Consider the following 25,125-nt stretch of genomic DNA (forward strand, 5'->3'; position numbering starts at 1 on the left):
ACTATGCAGTCTCCCGCAAATTTTTTCAGGTTATTCCCTAACCATGCTACTCTTCTTGCCATGATAATTTCCCCTGCTAATTGTTGTTTGCCCCAAGGAGACATCTTCATCTTATTTAACATCCAATGCAACGATTTACTAATCAAAGAGGATGTAGATTCCACTTTGCCGGGCGACAGGGTGGGTGCGTTAGCAAGGACTAATACGAGGGGGGAAGCCTCGACGATACATTGGAATGGGTCTCTCTCTTGGTGCGATGCAGTAGATCTTAATGGAGGATCTTCTTTAACTACATTCTGACCATCCTTACCTACTATGGGTTGAATGAGAGTAGGGTACAATGTCACATTATCTTCATCCCCTGCCCCACACCTAGGATGCTCCACATTTAGTGCGGCTCTACTTAACACCGGGGTTGATATACTACCCACCTCCTCCACTGTCTTATTTAGAAGAACACTCAGTCTTGTTACCTCTGCCATGAGCTGATCAATTTTGGCCACCAACGGTTTAATAATACACTTAACCTTTAAAGTAATCATGCTAGCTATTTTTTTGATTTGCTCATCCTCGTTCTCCTTGTCACCAGGTAACCCATTTGCCTCAACCTTTTCCAAGCTTTTGGGTACAGAGGTTGTCTTTTTTCTACCCGAACGCGACCCACCACTTTTGCTCTGGACTTTTCTACACGCTCTGACTGCTCTAGTTACAGGCACGGGGATGGGAGGCGGGGATTTCTCTACTTCAATGTCTACTTCAATGTCTGGATCTACATCTACTTCGAGATCAATTTGCAGGTTGACGACAGAGGCCGCACTTTGTTCGGAGATGTCACTAGCTAGAACCTCGACGTCAGGAACGACACTACTATTAACCTGCAATGAAGATTCTAGCGAGGGTTCTGACAAAGATCTCATCGTAGGGGAAATAGAAGGACAACTCAACCCCAATGACGCCCTTCTCTCATTATTAATTTTGCTTACAACCTGCACCAGATAATTGTCCATGGTGTTAGACACAGAGGAAACCTTTTGTTTAAACATACCCCACGAAATTAACTAGCTAATGCCACACTATTACTCTGTGCTGTTTGTACCAACCAGTATGTGACAAATTTGGTTAAAAGAAGAGAAAAAAAATGAAAAATTTAAGAGCAATCACAGATATAGTGGTCTGCTGACACCAGCACCCATTTTAGTGAGTTCCAATTTGTGACCCACCGCATACATTTTGAATAGGAAGGTGGGCATATGATATGCTGCGATTCAGAATTTTGTGAACTGACCTATTAATACGTAGGTTGGTTCACAAAGTTTCACACTGTTTTCAAAACTTCTTGTCACAATTTGAGACCAATATTTTATGACCATTGTTTTGTACATCTGACCCATATCTCTTCAAGATTAGGAGTGCATATCATTCCTAATTAACCTTATCATTATAAAAAAATACGTACATTTTTTGTAACATTTAACTGTAGAAATTAAAATATAAATCTTACTTCTTCATATGGGTGATCACGACATGGCCTTTCTTCTGGAAAGGAGAGATCAAGAAAGTCAACCAAATAGTTATACCCTCCAGGCAATGGATGGAATTCTTCATCCGTCTCAATCATCTGTACAAAAAAACAAAATACTCACTGATTAAGGTGTCTTCATATAAGTACTTTGCAAAAAACGCATGGTGTAGAATTAAGCAGGCGCAGGTAGGAGCGGTGAGGCGAGCAGGGTCGGGGGGTAAGACGACAGACGACAGATTAGGGAAACAACATTTAAAAAAATTAAAAAATTTACCTGCGCTCTCTGCATCACTGACTTGGCGATGCAGCGAGCTCAAGGTAAGTGTTTTTATATATTTATTTATATAATTTTCCCTATTCAGTCATCTGTTAAATTACCCCCCTCTGCCCCACCAGCTCCCCACTCTTACCTGCACCAGCTGCACCTGGTATTATGTATCCTACAATGTGCTTAATGCTTTGTTCCAAAATACCCCAGACTTTTTTCTGTCTTCTTGGTGGTTTGTGGTTCTTGTTATTAGTGCTAACAAAACTATGTGTGTTGGATGGCTTACTGCTGCATAGTGGCAAAGTATCAGGCTTTATGATTCCTGATTCTGAAGAGAGCAAACACATAGTGAGATTCCTAACTACCTTCTTACTGAAGATTGTGAATTTAGATTTTCTGCCCCCTATTGAATTTCAGTGTGATCATAAACTCCGCTACATGAGGTTTGCATTGTGTCCGAAAAATATTGGGTACGAAGGTTTAGCTGCTTTTCTGAATCACAAATCACTGCACTCCCTCTTGGATATTTCTACAAGCCAGCCTTATTACACCCCTGTATAGATACCCCTGTAGATTAGGTGGCCCTGCTTGTTTGTGCTAATAGGTTTGCACCTCTGAGTGGCATTGAGGATATGGAATGACTGTCAGGGGGACAAGGGAGTAAAAAACTCACCAGTATTTATCATTAATTAACGCAGTGCTTCCATTCCCCTCCCTCGGTGTTCCCTCTCCTACTAATCCCCCAATGTCTCACATGATAATTTGTTGAGAATATTAAATTGGAACATTGCAGGGCTTTGGTCGAAGATTAGCTTGCCTGATTGGTTATCCTTTGCAAAGGGATATGACATTGTCATGTTCCTAGAGACCTGGGACGTATCGCCCTCTGTGGTCGACAATTCCCAGAGTCTCAGTGTCCCTGATTCACCTTCCTGCCTTGGTTGTACATTGGGGGGCTTAGGCGTGTGGATAGGTATAACTACAGGAGACTGTGTTTGCTCTCTTGAACAGCGACTATCATGTTGTATTTTTAAAGACCCACATAAGCTTGTATTTAGTAGACTTCTACAATAATGATTTCACTAACATCCCAAAAACTGAATTCCCTGTGTTGTATCATCACAATAACACACTGATAGATGGAACTATTTCCTCAGGGCTGTCAGCTCACTTATGTCTGGAAGGAGTCTTCAATGTGAAATTACTGTTCAAGCACAGCACATCCTGTACTGACATGTATCCTTCAGGCAATACTGACTCTAGAAGCCAGGATCTGGTATCTCACCTAGCTTTGTGTGATTTAATTAATGTAATGGAAGTAGCAGGCACTAAAGACTCTGCCCTACATACCTTTAGGGGCAAAGGTAATTCCTCTGTGATAGATTATATTTTCATTTCATACAACCTCGAATACTCACTCCTATATGGGTCAGTATCTTCACCAAACTATGGTGATCACAATCCCATAGAAGCAGCCTTCTCTATAACCTCCAAGGAGACATTCAGGGTGGATAAAGGAGCGGGCATCCTTCAGCCTTCAAATGATAACCGCAGGCCAGTGTGGCGATTGAGGGAACCAACCCAGTTTTTGTAACCTAATAATCAGAGAAATATTTGATTTGGTGGAATCATGTCTTGCAGGGGAGGATGCCGCCCACCAGGTAGTTAAAGCATTTAAAAGCTTATGTGCAAACTTTGGGAAAGCACTACTGAAGCCCTTTCGATCCCATAGCCAGCTCCCTTAGAGGGTTCAATCACGATTGTTCCATGGGTAATCGCATGCTGTTCTAGGCCCTTGAAACTAAGCCTAGAGATCATGCAGCAGTGACTACTGTGCAGAAGCATTAAAAAGAGGATACCTCAAAACATTGAAGGGAAGTTCTAATACAGAAGTGGGATTTGATGGCACATGCAGCCTCTCTGAAAGACAGTAAATCCTTCTGGTCCACTGTGTCAGACTTGAGGCGCAAAAACCAGCCAGTAACTAATCACCTGTCATATTTCTCTTTTCACCAACATTTATGCAGCTTCTTTGTCAGATGCTGAATTTGTATCCATCAGTGTGAGAGACTTTCAAAGCAAGCTTATGTGAAGTAGAGGGTGCAATCAAGCAAATTGTTAGTGGCAAGGCACAGGTCCCCAACAGTGTCCCAAACGATCTAATAAAATGTAATACTGACTTTCGGGTCTCTAAGAATAAAAATAGAATCTCTAGTGCAAAACACATAAAAAAAAGCTGTTCGATATGGAGTATCTGGTAAAATCCATGCTTATAGCCAAATGAATATACTGAAGTCCACTCTGGGGATGTTCTTCTTAAAGACGGGCAAGCTCTGAGGCCTCTTCTTGATTATCACAGTCACTCTGAGCATCGGCATGATAGATGCAGCCTGTGCCTTGTAGTATTACTGGAGGAGTGTTGGGGGAGGGGTTGATGGTAAGGTGAGTGTAGCAGAAGCGATGCATACATTTCTAGTGTCTTACTTGCACAATGTGAAACAAAAAACTTGGGATTAATCTCAGCTTCTCCATTTAACCGAATTGTGTGATCCCATGCAATCGTTTTATTTTGTTTTTCCTCCCTTTTCTTCATTATCATATAGAAGGACCTTGAAATATATCACTTCAGAATGTTTTCTGTAGAAAACCTTCTGTGTTTGATTTAATAAACTATAATGCTGCTTATGTATATTAGAAACCCAGGACACCCAATGAGTTCACATAACAACTGACTCACCTCTTAGTTCACCATTGGCATTGTTATTAAGACGTAGTAGAAGAATGTTTATAAATTCATGTTTGAAATCTATCACTTAAAAAAAATACTTCTTAATGCACTGATATAATATGTTGTACTAAGGTGAACTGGTTCTGCATGTTAATGAAATACAGGTGTTAAATTCTGAACACACTTGGTGATACTTTTACACTTTTGCTGCAAGATGTCTTTTAAAAGGAAGATATTTTTTAATGTTAACCAGTGTAGGGCACCCTAGTTACTTCATTTCTTTAACTTCAATTAACCTTTACATAAATAATTGTCTGTTTTGTAAATTGTATTTTATTGTGAGTGCTCAGTCGAGCAAGCAGCAGCCAAGTATTGCTGTTGACCAGGGGCAGCATGTACAGGTCAAGAGGGCCGCATGCGGTCCCCAGGCCGTACGTTGAGCATCACTGACCTAGACACACACTATTTTATGAGCTTGATAGGATCATTACTTCCACATTCAGCCACCCATTGCCTTTTAATCATAACATGAGAAACCACCTATTAAATGTAATTGGGTATCTCTTTGCTATTTTTAAACCACAAATTCACATTACACCAATTTACACCTAGGGCACCTCCACCGTACACCTCAAATCAACATCTCTTGCTCAAAAGACCTCGGGCAAAAAGCCCCCATGAGGGGCCAGTTGGGCATTGCAGTGCCGGCCCAATGACAAGCTACCCTGATGATGAAGTATGACACCCACATGGATGTGTGAGGGCTCTTGCTTCTGAGCAATCAGATCCCTTGATCTGTTGTCTCATGTACCCTGACCTAGATCCTTCCATACTTCCCTCTCCTCAGGAACTGCATACCTTTGTTATTGCATAGTCTCCAATGGACCCTAAATGCTGGACCTTAAAGCGCTCCTGGTCCCCCTGTATGTTTAGTTGCCAGTGTGAAACCAGCATAGACTCAGAAATAAAAGCTTTTCTTACTCACATAAAATACAGTCTCCGAACGGTGGATCCTAACATTGACATACTGACAAGCCACCTGAACCCGATTTGCGACAAAATCAATAGGCATGATGAGCTGGTGGATCAACTTGCACACAGGATATTAGATACTGAGGATGGAGACATAACACGCAACAATCAGATCTTGAGGATAAAAAAGGTCCTGAGGTCATTACAGAATGACGGTCTGGAGGCATGCTCCAGGATAAATAACATTAGAATTGTGGGCATACCAGTATCAACAGCCATAGACAGGATTGAGACTTCCATTGAAACTTTGCTCAACCTCTATTTGGTGGCCAGCTGACAAATATGTTCTCTGATGAATGCATGCACGGTTCCCTGGGCCCTCCTCCCCCTCCCCTGGGAACTCTGGCATGCCCCATCTATACCCACTTGCTTTACCTCAGAGTTTGAGATACAATTGTGTGACTTACATGGGGAAAGGTTGAATGCAACAGCAAAGTAACAGGATCTCAATCAACCTGGATTTCACCTTGGCTGTACAGGCTGCTTGCGGGGAATTTCCTCCTGCCAAGCTGTGAATCACCATCAATGGTGATGTGCAGTTCTTTACTGATCCCTAATAGGCTAGTACATTTTTCCATAAACATGCTCAAAAAAACCTTGGAAAATGGAGCCGTGGTTGCTGATGAATCTGGAAGCCACTTTGGTGATTATGACTAGGTGCATGCTGCTGTTTTACTGGCTCTTTCAGAGCAGTCACATCAAGCTGAGACTCATTGATAGTTGTCTGACTGTGCAATGCTTTGTACACTGAACTATATGTGTTGTACTAATGTGGGAGTGTATTACCCCTATAAAATATGCTTGTTGGCTCCCTTTTGTTAAGCCTCCTGGCCAGTCGTCCCTTGAAGAGGATGGGGTGTGCACCCATTTCACTGAACTACCTCCTGGATGGTTCCCAATTGGTCTACATTTGGTTTCTTCTCTTATGGGCATCAAGTTGCTGTTGGGGATATATGAAATGGGGACGTTCTTCAACTAGTTGGGGGTTTTGAAGTGGGAGGGGGTGGAACCTTTTGGTTGTTTGTGTGACTATTTTTTCATGACAAAATAACAATATCCATAATGTACATGCCAGCATAATAATTCTTGTTGCAGAACTGGGCATGGTGATGCCACTTACTGTCATCTACAGCATCTGTGACTTACTGCTAAAGGTCAGGAGATGATTGGGGCCACCATGATATCTTAAGAGGCCTGTATACACCACGCAACGTGAAAGAGGTTTTCGCATATTTTAGGAGACACAATGTGGATATTGGCTAGCTTCAAGAATTGCACCTTCCAGAGTACACAAAAGGGAGGCCGTGGGCTAGCTGGATTTGGTAGGTGCATGTGTCTACATACACTGCGTAAGCAAGAGGAGTCGCTACTGTAATCAGAGGGGAGGAGTGGCATACCCTTAGCTCCGTGAGTGACAATTATGGGAGATATATTTATTCTCCTTGGAATTCTCATGGGCAAGGAGGTCATTATAGCAATTATGTGTGGACCGAACACTGACTCCCATTATGTTTTCTTGGCCATATGACATAAAGTTCTGAATATGGGACACTCAAGAGCTATATTGGGGGGAGACTTTAAAGTTGTAATAAACCAGATCTAGATAAGTCTTAACCCGCTTTGAGGCCTCACCTATATGCGGACTTACAATGACAATTCATCATGTCAGAATGCTGTGATTGATATTTGGTGCCATGGACATCACTGGACTGTGAAGGATACTTGCGCTACTACTTTGTACATTGATTACTGTCTTGTCACTTGAAGTATAGGACCAGATGTGTAGAACATCTGCCCCAGACGGTCTATGATCACGTGCTGATAGTCTTGACACTGCGGCTAGCTGATGTGAAAGAATGCACATTTACTTGGAGACTGCCATTCTTTATGAATTCTTTGCCTTGAATGCAGACTTGGTGGGGTCCCCTGGTACACTTTAGGAGGCCTTCATGCCCTACATATGAGAAACATGCATGTCAAATCAGCATGGGTTTGTTTTGGGACCTTCACGCTCATCTAAGCAGAGTGGAACAAGAGTTTTTGAGCTTGTGGTCCGACACTTTGCTACTGGCAGTACTCGAGGTTGGGCCCAGTTTTGTATCAAACTATTGGAGTACAACGAGGCTGCTGATAGGGAAACCCACTACCTACACAAAGAAGTCACGACTAGAAAATATGGAGAGGGAGATAGAGTTAATAAGTTCTTATCTGTGCTGCTTAGGAAAGATTGGAGTAGCTCATATATATCTAAACTTCTAGGTGATAAGTGCAGACAGTGCCATTCCACTGAGAACATCGCAAATATTATGCCCCACTTCTAATTCTGTTATCTCATTTATGGTCATATTTGTGGTGGACCAGTCCACCACAAATGTCGCCCTATATATAATCCCAGAATAGTTTAATTCTATCCAGGTACCGCGGCTGGAGGATACCCTTAGGTAATATCTGCGTGTCCCATTTGAAGAGGAGAGCCTTTTTCATACAATCCGGAGCATGTCAGCAAATAAGGCCCCTGGATTGGACAGATTAACTGATCAGTTATATAATGAATTAACTAAATTGCTTGCCCCAAAACTGCATTCAATGTACGAGGAATTCAGGAGCAATGGATGTTTTCTTCCATCTGTTAGAGAGGCACTGATAATACATATTTTTAAGTCTATTGAACCACCTAACTTATGGGATTTGTACAGACAACTATCTATAATTACCATAGATAATAAAATACGGAACAAACTTTTTGCAAACAGGCTACTCCTTTTTCTCCCACACATTGTTCACCCTGACCAGCTGGGGGTTGCCCTATTATCCATAATTTGAGCACCCTTTTCACTCTGCTTCACTCAGTAAATCCACAGATTCAAGTGGCAGCGGTGTTCTTGAATGCCACAAAGGCCTATGATTCACTGGAATGACCGTACCTCTTTTCACTGCTTTTCCTGATAGGGCTGAGTCCTTCCTGTATCCTGTGGCTCAAACTGCTTTATGAGCTACCCACTGCTAGATTGTGCGTGAATGGTGCTGTTTCCTCCTTTCTTGATTAGCAGGGGCAGCTGGCACAGAAGCCCACTGTCCTTGATCTTCTAAGCCCTCGGGGAAGAGGTGTGGCGCCGCGGCTAGGGCGCCTGACTCCAGAATCTGGCGATCACGGTTCGATCCGCGGCGGCAGATTATCCCTGCACCATGTGACTCTGGGCAATAGCTTGCTTAATCTTCCCGATGGCCCCCAGCGGCTAGGGGCCCTTACGGGTGATTGTTCGTGCTTTACAAATGTGGATTTATGGAACAACTTGCTGCATCTCTGCAACAACATCATGCTGCACACGGACTAAATTATTTTGGCCTGGAGTTTAGTGGTGGTGATGCACGCAGATGATGTGACTACGTATGTGAAAGTACATGAGTAACCTCGCACCCATGCTGCTGGAGGTCTTCCTATTAGGTTGTCTCACTGGAATTATCCTTAATTGGTCTAAATCAGTTATTTTTCCAACGACTGCGACTACGCTGTTTTGTAACTAAGGGGCTGATTATGATGGCGGTCAGACTTACGTCTGACCGCCATCGTATCGGGGATGATCCCGTTGGATCCTCAGCGGTCAGTCTCTCTGACTACCACCCCTCTGCCCACCATCCTAATATGGTGGGTGGAAAAATGCTTCCAATGGCAGTGAGACTGCCACCAACAGGCTGCCGGTGGCGGTTTTACCGCCATCGTAATGGGGCTCTAAGTTCCCGTTCACTAAAATCAAGTGCCTCTGCATTCAAATATTTGGGGATCTGGGTCAGCAGGGGTGATATGGCAGGAGAATTATGGCAGTGCTGATTGTGTTGCTTGAGAAGCATGTGCTGGTCTACTACAGGATGCCCCTGTCTATAGCGAGGGGAATTGCCATTATAAAGATGGTCGTATTTCCTAAATTCCTTTACCTTTTTGTTAATAGCCATGTCTAATTGACAAGAGGGATGTATGATGATACAACGCCTACCATCACAACGCGGTATATTACATCGCGGTTTTGACAACACAAGTCGTTACATCGACTTGCGTTGGAGGGCGCTGGATTTAGGAATAGTGTGAATTACTATTCCAACTCCAGTGTACGTACAGTAGGGAAGGTGTTGGAATAGTAATTCACACTATTCCTTAGTCTAGAGCGCCCTCCAGTGCAAGTCGGTGTAACAACTTTCGTTGTAAAAACCACGATGTAACCATACCGTGTTGTAATGGTTGCGTGGTAAAGGATGTTTCCCTGTAGGAAGGGCTGACCCTATTGTTTGAGCAAGGTGGACTGTGTACACCTCACTTTGAATTATACTGTAACTGTGCACAGGTCAAATATATCCATCAATGGGTTTATCCAAAGTTGTACCAGCCACATGTTGCAGTGAAGCTGACAGTGCTGATCTCTGCCCATTAGGCACAGCAATTTGCACTCCTCTATCCCGCTTTAGTGGTGAGATCTGTTCCGTAAAATGCGTGGTGTGGCCATGGTAAAGAATGTTATGTTATGTTACAAAAACTTGATATAGCGCAATAAATTACCCCCAAAGGGGTATCTTGGCACTGCAGGAATCAACTAGACTGCTTGTTTGTAGCTGATGCAGAATCCGATATTGCCTCTTACAACAGACAAGGGATCCCTACAACAACTGAGGCATATGAGGTTGGAAGTGATGAGGGACATGTACTCTTCTGGTACATTACTTATACTGTATGATATCCAAAACACAATGGACTGCACGCGACTTGACTTGCTCCTTTAGTGTCAACTGCACAGCATATGAAAAAAACGACATAGCACATTTCCCCAAGATCCTCCAAGTTTACCAGCAATAGACTGCATTGTAAGCTTTGCATCCCCCAGATGACTAGTCACAGAGTTGCAAAATAAAGTCCTTGAGACCAAGGCTAGATCAAAACTTGAGTGGCAGACTGATCTAGATTCTGCAGTAACGGACGAGGACTGGCACTACTTCTGTGATCAGACAGGCATACTCTCACCTAATTATAGATTGTGTTTGATATATATCAAATGTTTACACAGAATATACCTCACACCCATTAAACTGCACAAAATGGGACTTTTGACCGATGTATGCTGTCTGCGTTGTGACACAAAACTGACATACTTCTTGCACTCACTTTGCTTGGCAATGCTCTGAAGTGGCTAGGTTTTGGACTTCAGTTCATGACTGCATTGATGAAGTAATCAGTGACACGGTGCTAAGAACACCCATAGAGGCTCTTTTGGGCTATGTCAAAGAGGTCTCAGCTAGTAGGCGTAAGATCACGGTGATGATGTTACTACTTGCAAAAGATAGGAGTAGCAATACACTGTCGAAGACATGCCTATCCATGAGTGAACTTCTTGCTAAAAGACATGGGGCCCGATTCACAAAGGTAAACTTAAACTTTTGTGTAAGTTTACTACTTTTCGGTATTTACAAAGGTAAACTTAAACCAAAAGTCTAACTTTGCTACTTGTAGCCTATGTTTTCCTTTGTAAATATCGAAAAATATAAACTTATACAAAAGTGTAAGTTTACCTTTATGAATCGGCACCTACGTGTACTGCCAGTTACAATTTGAGGAATATTGGTCACTGATGGCAGCTAGAACATTGGGGGCCGGCTCACTTTATTGCCAGATGAGGGAAATGAATTAGGTGGTTGGGCATTGTAGGACAGTAGGATCTGCACTTTTGTTGCCCCCACATTTTTTCTGATGTATACACTGGTTTCTGGCTATAGTCTGGCTGGGTCCCTGCTAATCAGGACCCCAGACTCTCTGTTCTCTCTAAAAGACTTGGTGTGCATATTACATGCACTAGCGATTGGATACTGTGGTACCATATGAGCCCCTAGTATATGGTACCTTAGGTACCTAGGGCATAGGCAATTCACATGCCTACCAGGGCTGAAGCATGTGTTATGCCACCCCTGGGAAGCAGACTCAATCTGACACCACAGGCCTGCTACTGCAGCCTGGGTGAGGTAGTGTTAGCAATCCTCACAGAGGTATAGGTTCCTATACCTCACCATACACACACATATAAACCTATCAGCCAGCCCTATGGCAGGCCCTATCAATCTTGAGGGCAGGTTGCTTGGTGTACAATGTGAGGGGGTGCCTCTGCATGAGCAGGACCCCTCTGCAGTTGGCAGGGTCTATTCCCTGTGGCTGTTTGGGGATGCGGTTAAACCATATACTCTTAAGTGCATTATAACCTACCGGTAAATGCTAACTTTGGAATGACTGCATCAAAACATGTTGTGTTTGGTATCAAACAACTTGGAATCATACCCCCACACCAGTAACTGGTGTGGGAGTATGATCCCACCCTTCCAGAGGGGACGACATGTACCTACTGTGGTAACACGGTATAAATCTGAAAGAGCCCTGGCATCACAAAATGGATGCCACCAGCACAGACACTAGGCTGCCCTCCTGCTGCTGACTGAAACTCGCAGTGGAGGAGGCCCAACAATAGGCATCCTGTCACAGGGAGGTGTCACCACCTTCCAGACAGGATTTAGTGTATTGGGGCTGGGTGGGTGCACTTCTAGAGTGCTTTGAAGTCCTGCACTGGGGGAGCAGTAGGCTCCTCTGTGCATATGCCAGCTCAAACCGGTTCAGGGGCTACCTGTCCCTGCTGTGGCACAAAACTGGACAAAGGGAAGTGGGTGTAACCACCCCTTAACCTGACCCTCCCAGAGGAGTGGTCATAGAGCTAGTCCCTCCCCTATCTTCAGTATAAGATAGGAAACCTTGCCATTGCAAAGTAGATAATCCTGGACGACTCTCTGCAAAGAAGAATCCTGGCCCTTCGGCATTCCACTACCTTTGGAAGACAGAAGAATCTCCCTTGGAGTCAAGAAGTGACTCCCCTGCTTGGCAGGCACCAAAAACTCTAATCAACAGTCGCAAACTTTCCCGCTCCCGCTGGAGTCCGAAGTCCCTGCAGCCCTGGAAGTAGATTTCCTGATTTCTCAACAGCCATTGTGAGTCCCGAGCAGTGCTGAGGCGAGTGGACCCCACGAGTGACGAGGAACAGCAATACCCACGTACCGTGCACTATTGTCAAGTGCAACCCCTTCACGATGTTCTACGATCTTGTGCATCGGACCATTTATGGCCCAAGCCCCCAGCAGGTTTTGCAGCGAAAATCAGAGGCCTACCCTGTCCCGAGTGACCGTGGGCTTCTGTGAAGCATTTCCTCAAGAGGCGTCTTTGCTATCCCTTGCCTGTTGGCTTGTGGGTCCCCCGAAGACTTTCTTATCAACTCAAAGAGCTCCCCTGGTTGCTCCTGGCCTGCCCTCACTCAACCTCGCTGGGTGAGTCCCTCAGATCTTGCTGGTCTGCACCATTGGCTAAATTTACTTTCCACAAGACTTGCTGTTGCCAAGGCTTGTTGGCTCCAATCCGGTTGCTGATACTGCAGTCAGCTGCAGACATTGTGGGACACTCCGAATACAGCCGCTGGTTATCGTCGATCTCTCCTGGACCTCGTGAACGAAGAGTCAAAACACCCTTGATCACCTGAAATCTCCGGACTTCCGTGGGCATCCATCTTCCTGGCCCCAGGTCACTGGCAAGTGACTGTGAACACTGTCCCTTCAATTTTCATGCCATCTGCATCTTGAATCCAGGCTTGGATTCCACCGGACACTTCTTCAGTCTTTGCAAGCAGCAAATCTTCTTTGGTCTCCATAGAAAACAGCAACGCGACCCGACACCAAAAGTCACCTATGCACCCGGCTTCCCTGGGTGAGGTAACTCGTGCACTCCGGTGCCCTAGTTTGTTGGCCCTCGAATTACTTACCTTGTAGGTGGCTTGCTTGTAGACTTCCTCGAAGTATCCTAAAACTTTAAAAATCAAACCGCGACTTGCTCTATTGTAATCAATAGGGAACCCGCGGCTGTGTTCTCACCCTGCATGCGTCTCCCGCGGGTCTTTTACTTACCTGCTTTTACTGTATTAGTGAAGCCCCAGCGATTCTACAGGTCCTAGGCCTTGTCATTCTGCAAGTCGACTTTCCTAAACCTCTTTTTTAGTATATGGTCTGGTACGCCCCTAGGGCCCCAACCATATTTGTGCTTAACTTATTGTGAAACGTTGATATTTGAATGTGTTCCTGGCTTCTAATCTCATAAAGAGATTAATAGAGTGTGTCTAGAAATAAATACATATATATTTGATATATATACCTGTGTGGTGTCCTTTCATCTGGTAATTCAAGATATTATAAGGTAAAACAAGCTGCTTTCCCTTCCTCAGAGACTTAGCCTGAAGGCTGCTCTCAACAGCTACCACCAGGATAGCTTTCTTTAAAAGGTTGTCTTAAACCTATCTACCATAAGAGTCGAATTGGACTGGTGCAAGGTGGCCACTATAACTAGTGACCAGCATATGCCAGGCCAACTTCTCACTGGCACTCACAGGGAGATGGATGCATCCAAGGAACTGACTGCTGATACCATGCACCCTGGAAAGGATTGCAATGCCCCTATTTACATGTGTAACTAAGGAGCGGCCAGCACGGATCGAAGTGGTGAGGCAGGAGGTGTGGGGCGCGGTGGGTGTGTGAAGACAAGCGGTGTAAAAAAAAAACCTTACCCCCTCACCGCGCCCTCCTCCGTCATCCTGCCATCTTCTCTCCTGGCTGGTGTTCCAGGAAGCACCCAGACTGAGGCTCCCCTGAGCCAATCACAACGCTGCAATGCAGTGCTGTGATTGGTCTGAGCGCCGTGGTTCGGTGCACAGCCAGGGAATGGGAGCCTGGCCATGTTCTCCACCTAGGCTGTAATGCAGCCTGGGTGGAGAACATGCAAAGTGCGCATGACTGTTCAGACAAATATTCATGTACACTTAAGGAGTTCAAACCACTCCTCCCCTGCTCTGCCAGCAGAGCAGCCCTTCCCACAAAGCTGCAGCAGAAGGGAAAAAATGATAAAAACCTCAAGTTATTATCATTTTGTTTTTTCTTTATTTTACTGTTGCGAAGCTGTGGAGCGACGCTCCTCCACCTTAGCTGAGGAGCCGCCACTGGTATAGCTTCGAATTGGCGGTAGAGGAACTCCTGAACTCCACCTGGTAATAGATATAACAATGGTGCAGGAGAAGGGTCCTCCCAAGTGCCGAACTTCATGTAAATAGCTAGATTGTACAAACCTTTAGCTGCAGGTACTGTAATAGTACAGCTTTGGCATGTAACCTCAACTAGTCACGGGGATAACGTTGAATGTAACTGGGTAAATGTACCATTAGAATGTTGTTATCAAAGCCCAATAAAAGGAGAATATTAAAAAACGTACGGTTCTTAAAAAACGAAATACAGTAAGCCAGCAAGAGAGTGGTTACACCTGTTCTACGGTAACTACTGTGAATATATGTAGACCAAGGAAATAAAGCACATTCTTCCTGCAGACAGAGGTTACATATTTTATGTATGTCAGTGTCTGTTAAAGAGGAGTGCTGTGCATATAGTTTTTCTGTGCTCCTGCTGACTGTTCACTGGCCACGGTTTTGAGGCACAGGCATTTAGGCAGCAGTATAATAAAGGTATTTCAATGGCACATATTTATCTACAGCAACAATATATTTCTGATGAACCAATGCTGTAACCTGTGTGAGAATACGTTCATGGTTTTATTTCTGCATAAAAAGCTGTATAGAGGCATTTCAGTGTAATAAAATAAGCATTTCACCAAATCACTTCCTGCAAAAATATTTTGTGATACATTTTTTGACCTAGATCTTAGTGCACTGAACGAAATGAGCACATCTGATTAATTTTGAACATTTAAGCTTAAGTAGATATTATCTTAATTCAATGCAAAGGACTTTATTTAAAACACGTTGGTACCATAGCTAAGGAACTCAACCTATGAATTCAAACTGCTCAAAATACAACTTAGGGCCTAATTAGGATGGCAGGCATAGAAGAAAACAAAGGAGGGAGTGGAGAGTTGGTGTTCTACATGAACACCTGGGGTGGATACGCCTTCCTTTATAATTGCTAGTAAACAGAAAGACCCACCCCGGGGAGATTGCAATTAAATGAAGGTTGATCAAAGGACAAGTGTGTTCCTACAGTGGCAGGGAGCACAGTGTGTTTCTTAAATACCCCTCACACACCAAAAGGGCCCTTGGTGTCATGCTTCATCATTGGGGTCTTCGCACCCCTCTACGCGATGCGGCGTGCTACTACCGACAGATACGTGGGAGCACTGATATAATCACTATGTGTGGTGTGTTTGAGTGGTAGTGAGAGGTAGGGTCAGGAGTGAGTGGTGAGTGAATATCTGGCACTATAGGAGTAACAAATTTTAAAGCCTTGGTGCTGATATTATTAAAAAGTGTGGAGTGGAGGTGTGTTGTATTAATGTACAAAACCTCCTGTGTGTGTCAAAATTTTTCGAAGCGTGCTGCTTCTTCTTCAGGACAGGTACACAGATCCCTACCCTACTCAAATGTGTGGTCTGACAATGTCAAATATCAGTTTTATGTGTAGACTGAGGCTACAAAAGGGGGGGACGCAATGGTCTCAGTATTCAAAAGTATAGGAAATTCCTTAATTAACAATTTGTAGTCATAGAAGCCAATTGCCTCATGAGCCTGTGGACGAGAGGGACCCTGTGCACATAGCACTAATCACCCAGATGCTGCCTCGTCTGAAAGTCCACTCGCGGCTCCGTCGGTGCCTTTACTTTTGAATACTGAGGCCATTGCGTCCCCTCCTTTTGTAGCCTCGGTCTACACATAAAACTGATATTTGACATTGTCAGACCACACATGTGAGGTTTTGTACATTAATACAACACACCTCCACTCCACACTTTTTAATAATATCAGCACCAAGGCTTATTACATTTTTTTACTCCTATGGTGCCAGATATTTTTTAAGTATTCACTCACCACTCACTCCTGACCCTATCTCTCACTACCTCTCAAACACACCACACATAGTGATTATTTCAGTGCTCCCACGTACTCGTCGGTAGTAGCACGCTGCATCCCATAGATGTGTGCGAAGACCCCTATGATGAAGCATGACACCAAGGGTTCTTTTGGCGTGTGAGGGGTATTTAAGAAACACGATGTGCTCCCTGCCACTGTAGGAACACACTTGTCCTTTGATCAACCTTCATTTAATTGCAATCTCCCCCGGGTGGATCTTTCTGTTTACTAGGATGGCAGGCAGACTCGTGTCCGCCCCCCACCCTAACAGAGAAGGGGACCGCCCGACATAGTGTCAGGGGTCCCACAGGCCAAATTGCAATGCGACCGCCATGGTGTCGGTCGCATTGTATAGATTTTCCGTTGTGGCAGGTGCTGCTGGCTGCAGCACCCGCCGCAATGGAAAAAGGAATGTATAACACATCCCTGTACTATGTGACAGGCACCATGCAGTGCCTGTCACTTGGTAAAGGGATCTGTTGGGGGGCACCGTAGGTGCCCCTCCACACCCAAAGAAAAGGGCCCGGGTGAAGAGGCGCCAGCTACGGGTCCCCAATGTCCACCCCCGCCAGCCTTTCCATGGCGGGTGAACCGCCATGGAAAGGTTGGCGGGGAGGTACCATCCTCATCCCTATGACTGTGCCTGGTGGGCGGGCGGGCGGGAAAGCTGCTTAGAATGGTGGGGAGACCGCCACCGACAAACTTTATTGGTGGCGGTTTCCCCGACATCCTAATCAGCCCCTTAATTTGGAAAAAGCCATGCTTTCAGTTTTTCCTTACTCTAAGAAGGGGCGGTTGAGAGTGGAGGCTTGAAAAACTGAAATTCATTCTCACCATCAACATGACTTCCTTTGCGACCGACTAAATGAGATACGTCTGAATATATGTACATTCATCTTTATGAAAATACAATTAACAGAACAGTGTTGTGAAATAACATACTCTGACCACAAGGTTGTAATTGGTAAATCCAGCCCACGTGAAGTACTCTTCCTTCCATAAAGGGTTCTGAAATATCACATCGTCAAGCGAAGCACGGAAGGCATTTATGTAAATGTCAAAATCCCACGAGTCCTTGAAAACCTTCGTTCCCTTCGGAGGCTCGGTAATACTTTTGCTGAAATACATGTTTAAGAAAGAGAGTTAAATAAAAATCTAGTTTAGCAAATGGGAAGAACAAATAAGAATAAAGGAATTTTCACAGTCAAACAAACTCAGAGCTTCACTACCAGTGGCAAAGCAGCAGGGGCACTATACCACACCTGATAAGAGTGCTTTGTCCATAGAGTGAAGCCTAAGAATTTTATTTTTCACAATGTGTTTGACAGGACCTTAATTTTGAATAGAAAATACACCTATCCTTCAGTATAGATCGGAATTTTTTTTTTAAATACCTTGCATAGATAATCGCATACGTCAGTGATGGATATGATGGTGTCGGATTGTCCATGTTGGTGGCTGGGATCTCTTAATTCAGGATTGAAAAAAAATCATGTCTCATATGATGGAGATAAGGAAAAAACAGAAAGATGCGTTTCCTCCATTTTATCAACAAGAACTTCTTCCTTAAATATTGATGAATTCTGAACTTTTGTTGCTCTGTGCATTATTTGGTGGCAACAATTTTTTTGTGCCTACCTTGCAGAGGCGGCTCCTCCGCTAAGTTGGTGGGGCGTCTCGCTTACTGCTTTATGAGCAGTGCAGAGGAAAACAAAAATGATAATAACGAAGCGCTACTATCATTTTATTTTTCCTTCCTAGGGGCGGGGCTGGACAAAGCCAGGGGAGGAGTGGTGAGTACACTCAAAGTGTGCATGAATGTTTGACCAGCCGTCTAGGGTTGGCCAAACATTCATGCGCACTTTGCATGTTCCCCACCAGGCTGCATTACAAAAGACTGGTGGGGAACATGCACAGGCTCCCCGTCCCTGTCTGAGGGCCGAACCATGGTGCTCAGACCATGCACAGCACTGCAAAGCTGTGATTGGCTTAGGGGAACTTAGGGGAACCAATCATAATGCTGAATTTCAGTGTTGTCATTGGTTTAGGGAGCCTGGGAGCCCGGGTGTTTTCTTGCAAGGAGGAGAGGCGGTGGAGAGGCTGCGGCTGGGACACGGCCGGCGGGTAGGTTTGCTTTATCCTTTCTACATTTTTTTTATTTTCTCATCCCCCCCATGCTCCGCACGCCCCCGCCATGGTTTCCTAGCAGCTGCCATTGCTACCTTGTTTACTAGTTTACAGAAAAATAGTGCAATTTGCTTGGGGGTGGACATTTTTGGAGGCAGAAAAAAATTTAAAGTTAAATTGAATGTCCCCTTTTTTTTGCAATGAGGTTTTTTTGCATTGTCTGCCTGCATTTTCTGCCTTCGTTATAATAGAATGCTAATTCTATTTTCCTCTTTGTACGTTGTCTAAGACATATGTGGTCATATTATTTAAGGGGTTGCGTCGCTTTTGCACCATGCAATGGGTGCAAAAGTGGTGCAACCCTCGGGATGAAATTTATCAACCCCCTTGTGTGGCCCTGGTTGGCTTTATAAATTCAGCAACACAACGCAGGGCAAATCACCGCATTGCATTACTCTGCCCTAGGGAGCCATTCCATGGGTGGTGCTAAGATTAACCCACAAAAAACCCATGTATTTTGATGCAATCACAGATTTACCATTACTGGTACACCTGGGAATGTGCAAAGATGCTACGCCTTTCCAGGGGAGGCGTAACAAAGAGAATCATCTTTATTTATCCTAATTTTTTCCTCTTTGTATGTGCCCAAAAACAATCCAGCCTGCAACACAGGCACCCTTGCACCATGGTGCAAGAGTACCTACATTGGCGCTAGGCAGCATATTGTGCACCAGTGCTGTGAAAAGGCAGAAATCCACCGTATTCAGTGGCGACTCCTCAGCTAAGGCAAAGGGGCGTCACCCGATGCACACGGAGCAGTGTAAACGAAAACATAAAATGATAATAATCAAAGGTTGTTAGAATTCCCAGGATCCCTGGTTGGCTGAGGTAGGTACCGTAGGCCAAACAGGGACCCACGAGCCCCAACGTTAGGGGAAAGACAGGTCGCCTCTAGAGATAGTCCCCGCTCTACCCACTTTGTAGCTTGGCACGAGCAGCCAGGCTTATCTTCAATGCCAATGTGTAAAGTATTTGCAAATACGCTCACAGCAATCCAATGATGACACCACAAATAGACTCCACACGAGTTTCGTAGAAAAACAAGTATATGTTTATAAACAGATATACGATGCGACCACAAAATACTAAACCAACATATGCGTCGGGATAATACTCCCGCTGGCCTATTATTATTGAGCTAAACTAAACAATCCTACGTAATCCTAATGTCGTAATATGCAGTTTGTTATGCAAGAATCAGGTACTTCACAACATAGGAATAATGCAGATCATAATATGGCTATCTGGCGATTTGTACTGTCACTGCAATGCAATGCGTAAAGCAACAACGTGGTAAACTGCTAGGCCCCCGTAATGCAATGCGTACGGTCCCCTTTCAGGTACTCTGTGAGGAAAAAGCGATGCAACGTGTAATACAGTTATCAAGCAGTTTGTTATGCAAAACTAATGCAATGCGGAACACATATATCTGGCAGTTTGGTATGCAACACTAATGCAATGTGTAATACGATAATCCGGCAGATCGTGATGCCGGACCAAGACAAGGCGTAACATATCTATCAGGCAGTTCGTTATGCAAACCTAGTGCAATGTGTAACACTCCTATCAGGCAGTTCGTTAGGCAAACTAATGCAATGGGCAATACGACAAAACAGGCAGTCCGTTGTACAGAAATAAAGCAATGCGTTATACAATCATCAGATACTCCGTTATGCAGAAGTAATGCAATACATAAGTTACTCCGGCACTGTTCACGGTGCCTCCGGCAGTCTCTCCACCACTCGTGCTGGCTTGCGATTAGTCTCCAGCCACAGTTGCCTCCCCACACGGGTAATATAGAACACAGTAAATGCAGCTTTGCACTCAGGCCCCGGTGCTGCCACTCCTTTGGCACACGGGCCTCAAACCGAGCTAAATCAGAGGCTCCCGCTGCAGGACAGAGAGAAAGGCCGAGAGCTGCTCCCTCCGAGCCCGCGCCCCGGCCCAGGAGTCGACACACGTAACCTGGGGGGCACAAACCCACTCTCCTCTCCTCGTCCAGTGACTTAGGCCTCCGATGCAATTTCTCTGAATTTCAGCGAAATGGAAAGATCCCAGGCTGCACATAACACCTGCACTCAGAGTCAATAAGACTCACAGGAACTCCGGGTGCATGACAACTAGACAAATCCTCACGAGGGTCTCGAGCTGCACACGGCACACGCACGCAGCATTGCTGAGACACACTTGATCTTCTGGTGCCCACGATCACAGGGCACAACTTGCACAGGTCTCAGCCGATAGAAAGTACACGCACATAGCGTCGCTGAAACACACTTTATCTTCCAGTGCCCCCGATCACAGGGCACCTCTTGTGCAGGTCTCAGGCAGTAGAAAGTACACACACACAGTGTCGCTGAGACACACTTTATTTTCCGGTGCCCCCGATCACAGGGCACCTCCAGCGAGGGTCTCGGGCTGCAAACAGCACACGCACACAGTGTCGCTGAGACACACTTGTTCTTCTGGTGTACACGATCATGGGCCAATCCACATGAAAGTCTCAGGCTGCCCCCAAGCACATGCACACTGCGTCGCCAAGAATTACTTAGTCCTCAGTACACACGTTTACAGGACGATCCTCTCAAAGGACCCAGGCTACACAGAGCACACGCACACCATGTCTCTGAGTCTCGTTTGGAACTCCAGGTGCCCAAGATCACAGGGCACAGACTAGACAGAGCACAAGCACCCACAGCGTATCTATGAGTCTTCTCTGGAGACTTTTGTGTTCCTGTGTTTCCAAACAGGGAGCCAGCACACCTCTGGACTTTGGGGAGAGTTACTTCAGGACACAGCACAAAGAAAAGTCCTTCAAGCAGGGGGACACAGCACACAGCAAAGTCCCTTCAGCCTCTCCTTAGTTGAAACAGCAAACTGCAGGCCAGCCCCAGATCACACAGCAAGAGCAGCACTATCCATCAGTCTCTTCAGTTGCTTCTTCCTTGGCAAATGTTCCTCTTGATCCACGAAGTAGCTCCAGTCTTGTGCACACTTGATCAAGCCATTCTCCAAAGTTCAAGGGCTTCAGCTCGCATAGTTATACCCCTAAATGGCTTTGAAGTCTTTGTGTTACAGGGGGCACTGACCCCTGCACAAACCAGTTCTGGGTGACTCCCTACCACTGACACCTTCTTTGTTTGATTAGTGGGGGTCTGGATTCTCAATCACTCAGCAGGAGATGGTCGAATTGTTTTATAGCATCAGCCTCTTCACCTCTAGGCCTACTCCTCCCCCTACACACTCCAGATGCAGGTCAGCCTGTGCTGTTTCACCTCCTCCCCTGGGTCAAGACATTTCCTAGATCCTATCGATTTCAAATCCAGCCAGTCAATCCACAACCAGGCAGAGACACACAGAAATGTTTAAAGCACAAAAACCCAGCCACTTCTGAAAGAGTGGCTTACAAACACATAATGCAAAAACCATCTTTATAAAAATATGTGTTTTTGCAAGGTGAGTTCAGGCTTACTAAACTTCACCTTTCCATCTTCAGCCTTTGGGAAGATAGGCTGGAAAACACATTACAATGCCTTTCCATTCTATTCTAATGGGCAATATGGCCTTTCAGCAGTGAAAAAGAAATGAAGATTATTCCACTGCCAGGACATGGTATACACCTTGGGACATGTTTCAGTTTTCACATGCACTGCACCCTGTCCAGGGAGTACCCTAGACCTACCATAGGGGTGCCTGATGTGTACGCAAAGGGAAGGGCAGGGTCTGGTAAGTGCGTGCACTTACCAGTACAACATGGCAGTTGAAGAAACTGTGCGCAGGCCCTGCAATGGCAGGCCTGAGTTCCATTCTCTAGGCTACTTGAGTGGGTGGCACAATAAGTGCTGCAGGCCCAACAGTAGCATTTGCATTACTAGCCTTGGCACACATAGTGCACTTTACTAGGGACTTTACTAGTAAAGCAAACATACCAAATAATGGACAGCCAATCTCCATTACACTCTACACAGGGAGCACTTGCACTTTGACACTGTTTAGCAGTGGCAAAGTGTCCAAGGCATCTAAGTTGGCAACACATGTCAGAAAAAAGATCTAGGGGAAAAGCAAAATGTTTGGGAACTTCAGCCAAAAAGGGACAAGTCCCACAAAGGTATTAATATTTTATTTTTTGTATGGTCAGGCGAGGGTAGGGCGGGGCTTGGTTCCCCTGACAGCGGGGAGGAGGAGTGGTAGTGCACGCTGTAAAGTGCGCTTGAATGTTTACCCTGCCCTCTCAGGCCGACAAAACATTCATGCACACTTCTCTTGCTCTGCATGGAGAACATGCCCAGGTCCCCATTCCCTGGCTGAGCCCCAAACCACGGCTCTCATACCAATCACAATGCTTCATTGCAGAGTTGTGATTGGCTCAGGGGAGCCTGGTTGCTCCTAGGTTCCCAGAAGAGACTCACTCGATGTGGGCGAGAAGCGGTGATGGAGAGATGGCTGCGAGTTCAGGTACGTCACCCCCTTGGCAGGATTACTGAGGAATCTAGGTTTCACTCCAATCTCCTATGCTGATGACACTCCGCTCCTTCTCTCTTTTGACAAAAAATACCCCAATACTCAGACCACCTTTTCGGAGTGCATAATATCAGTTGCGGATTGGATGGGTGAAAACTTTCTCCAGCTTAACGCTGGAAAATCGGAGATTATGCTGTTCGGGGAAGCAATGTTAAGATGGACCCCTAGCTGGTGGCCTGAGGAATTGGGCCCAGCTCCTACTCCAAAAAAGGTGGTCGAAAACCTCGGCGTCCGCATAGACCAGAAATTAACATTGGGAGAGCATGTTACCTCCATTGCATGGTCATGCTTTCACACTCCTAGTGTACTACGTTAGAGCTTTCCCCTTTTTTCCCTATTCTACAAGGAAAGTCCAGATTCAGGCATTAGTGCTAAGCCGCCTGGGCTACTGCAACGCCTTGCTGATTTCAGCCAATGAAGCTTCCTTAAATAAACTGCAGGTAGTCCAGAACACTGCGGCCCGCCTAGTTGCCAACGCCCATCCCAGAACGGCCTCTATACTCTTTTACAACAGCTGCATTGGCGTCCGGTGCGAAAAAAGATTAAATTCAAGATCTGCTGTATGGTTCACAAATCTCTACTTGACATGGGTCCTAGCTATCTCTCAAATAAACTCTCAAGGTACCTGCCCTCTAGGTCCCTTCGGTCAGGGTCAAAATCACTTCTTTGTACTCCGCGATTTAACAAAGCGCGTTTGGGTTGCAGAGTCTTTTCCTACCTTCCACCCTATATTGGAACCAACTCCCCACTCACTTACGCCAATACCCCGAATACCTGAAATTTAGAAAATTGGCAAAAACCACTCTGTTCTGAGTCTTCTTGGTTGACGACAGCAGTCCCAGCGTGGAGATATCCCTGACGGGGTGATTTGGGCACTTTACAAGCTAATAAATATCAAATAAGTGATTTACTTATTTTTTATTCAAAACTGTACCTTACCGGCCACCACTGGCCGTATTGTGTTAAATCGGCACATTCCTGCCCTTTTCTTGTTAGGGAGCTCACCACAGCAAAGTGACTTTCTGCGCTGCATGACTTCTACATTAATATGCCCCATGGTTCTTTATAGATTCCTATAGAATAAAGTAAAACATTGTGAATTTAAAAAATCCATGTTACCACTCACTTCAAGGCTGGTCTATATAGTTGGAGGTATGTAAAAAACTTACATTTAAATTAATGAAAGATCAAATACTGAACTGAACTGGGATTTGGCGTAGGGCAGCGCAGCAACTCACCTTGCTGCGCTGCCCTACGCCAAAGTGAAAGGGCAGAAATGCTCCTTATTTATCCAATAGGATACATTCCTGTCATTTTCCCTGTGCTGGCGCCATTTTGGCAGCTTAGCGCCAATGCAGGCACCCATGCACCATGGTGCAAGGGTGCCTGTGTTGCTGGCAGGATGTAGTTGGAGGTATGTAAAAAACTTCCATTTAAATTAATGAAAGATCAAATACTGAACTGAACTGGGATTTGGCGTAGGGCAGCGCAGCAACTCACCTTGCTGCGCTGCCCTACGCCAAAGTGAAAGGGCAGAAATGCTCCTTATTTATCCAATAGGATACATTCCTGTCCTTTTCCCTGTGCTGGCGCCATTTTGGCAGCTTAGCGCTAATGCAGGCACCCTTGCACCATGGTGCAAGGGTGCCTGTGTTGCTGGCAGGATTGTTTATGTGCAGGAGGAATTCAGGCAGAATATCGAGTTGGAAATGTCGACTTACACAAATATTGAGTTGGAAATATTGTGACACAGAAATATTGACAGCAAGAATATCGTGGTAAAGAATAATGAATTTAGGGTAAGAAATATCCTTTAAAAAAATATAGAAGTCATTAATATCGTTTGCAAAAATATAGTTGTTTAAAATATCGATTTTTTAAAATTAGTGTTATGTATTTT

The 25,125-nt window shown here is 45.0% G+C and overlaps 1 protein-coding gene across 2 annotated transcripts in view; it reads right to left on the reverse strand.

The window, feature by feature from the left end:
- The window catches only part of LOC146831577 (cytidine monophosphate-N-acetylneuraminic acid hydroxylase-like), a 567,547-nt gene that overhangs the window by 98,860 nt on the left and 443,562 nt on the right, over positions 1 to 25,125 (reverse strand). For both annotated transcript variants that reach the window (XM_085605926.1, XM_085605925.1), the window contains 2 exons: positions 17,460 to 17,634; positions 1,502 to 1,618 (listed from right to left, as the gene is read on the reverse strand). In XM_085605926.1, the coding sequence (XP_085462052.1) occupies positions 1,502 to 1,618; positions 17,460 to 17,634 (292 nt within the window). The remainder of the gene's footprint in view (positions 1 to 1,501; positions 1,619 to 17,459; positions 17,635 to 25,125) is intronic.

This window comes from Triturus cristatus, chromosome 5_1, assembly GCF_964204655.1.
Source record: "Triturus cristatus chromosome 5_1, aTriCri1.1, whole genome shotgun sequence".
Lineage (NCBI taxonomy): Eukaryota > Metazoa > Chordata > Amphibia > Caudata > Salamandridae > Triturus > Triturus cristatus.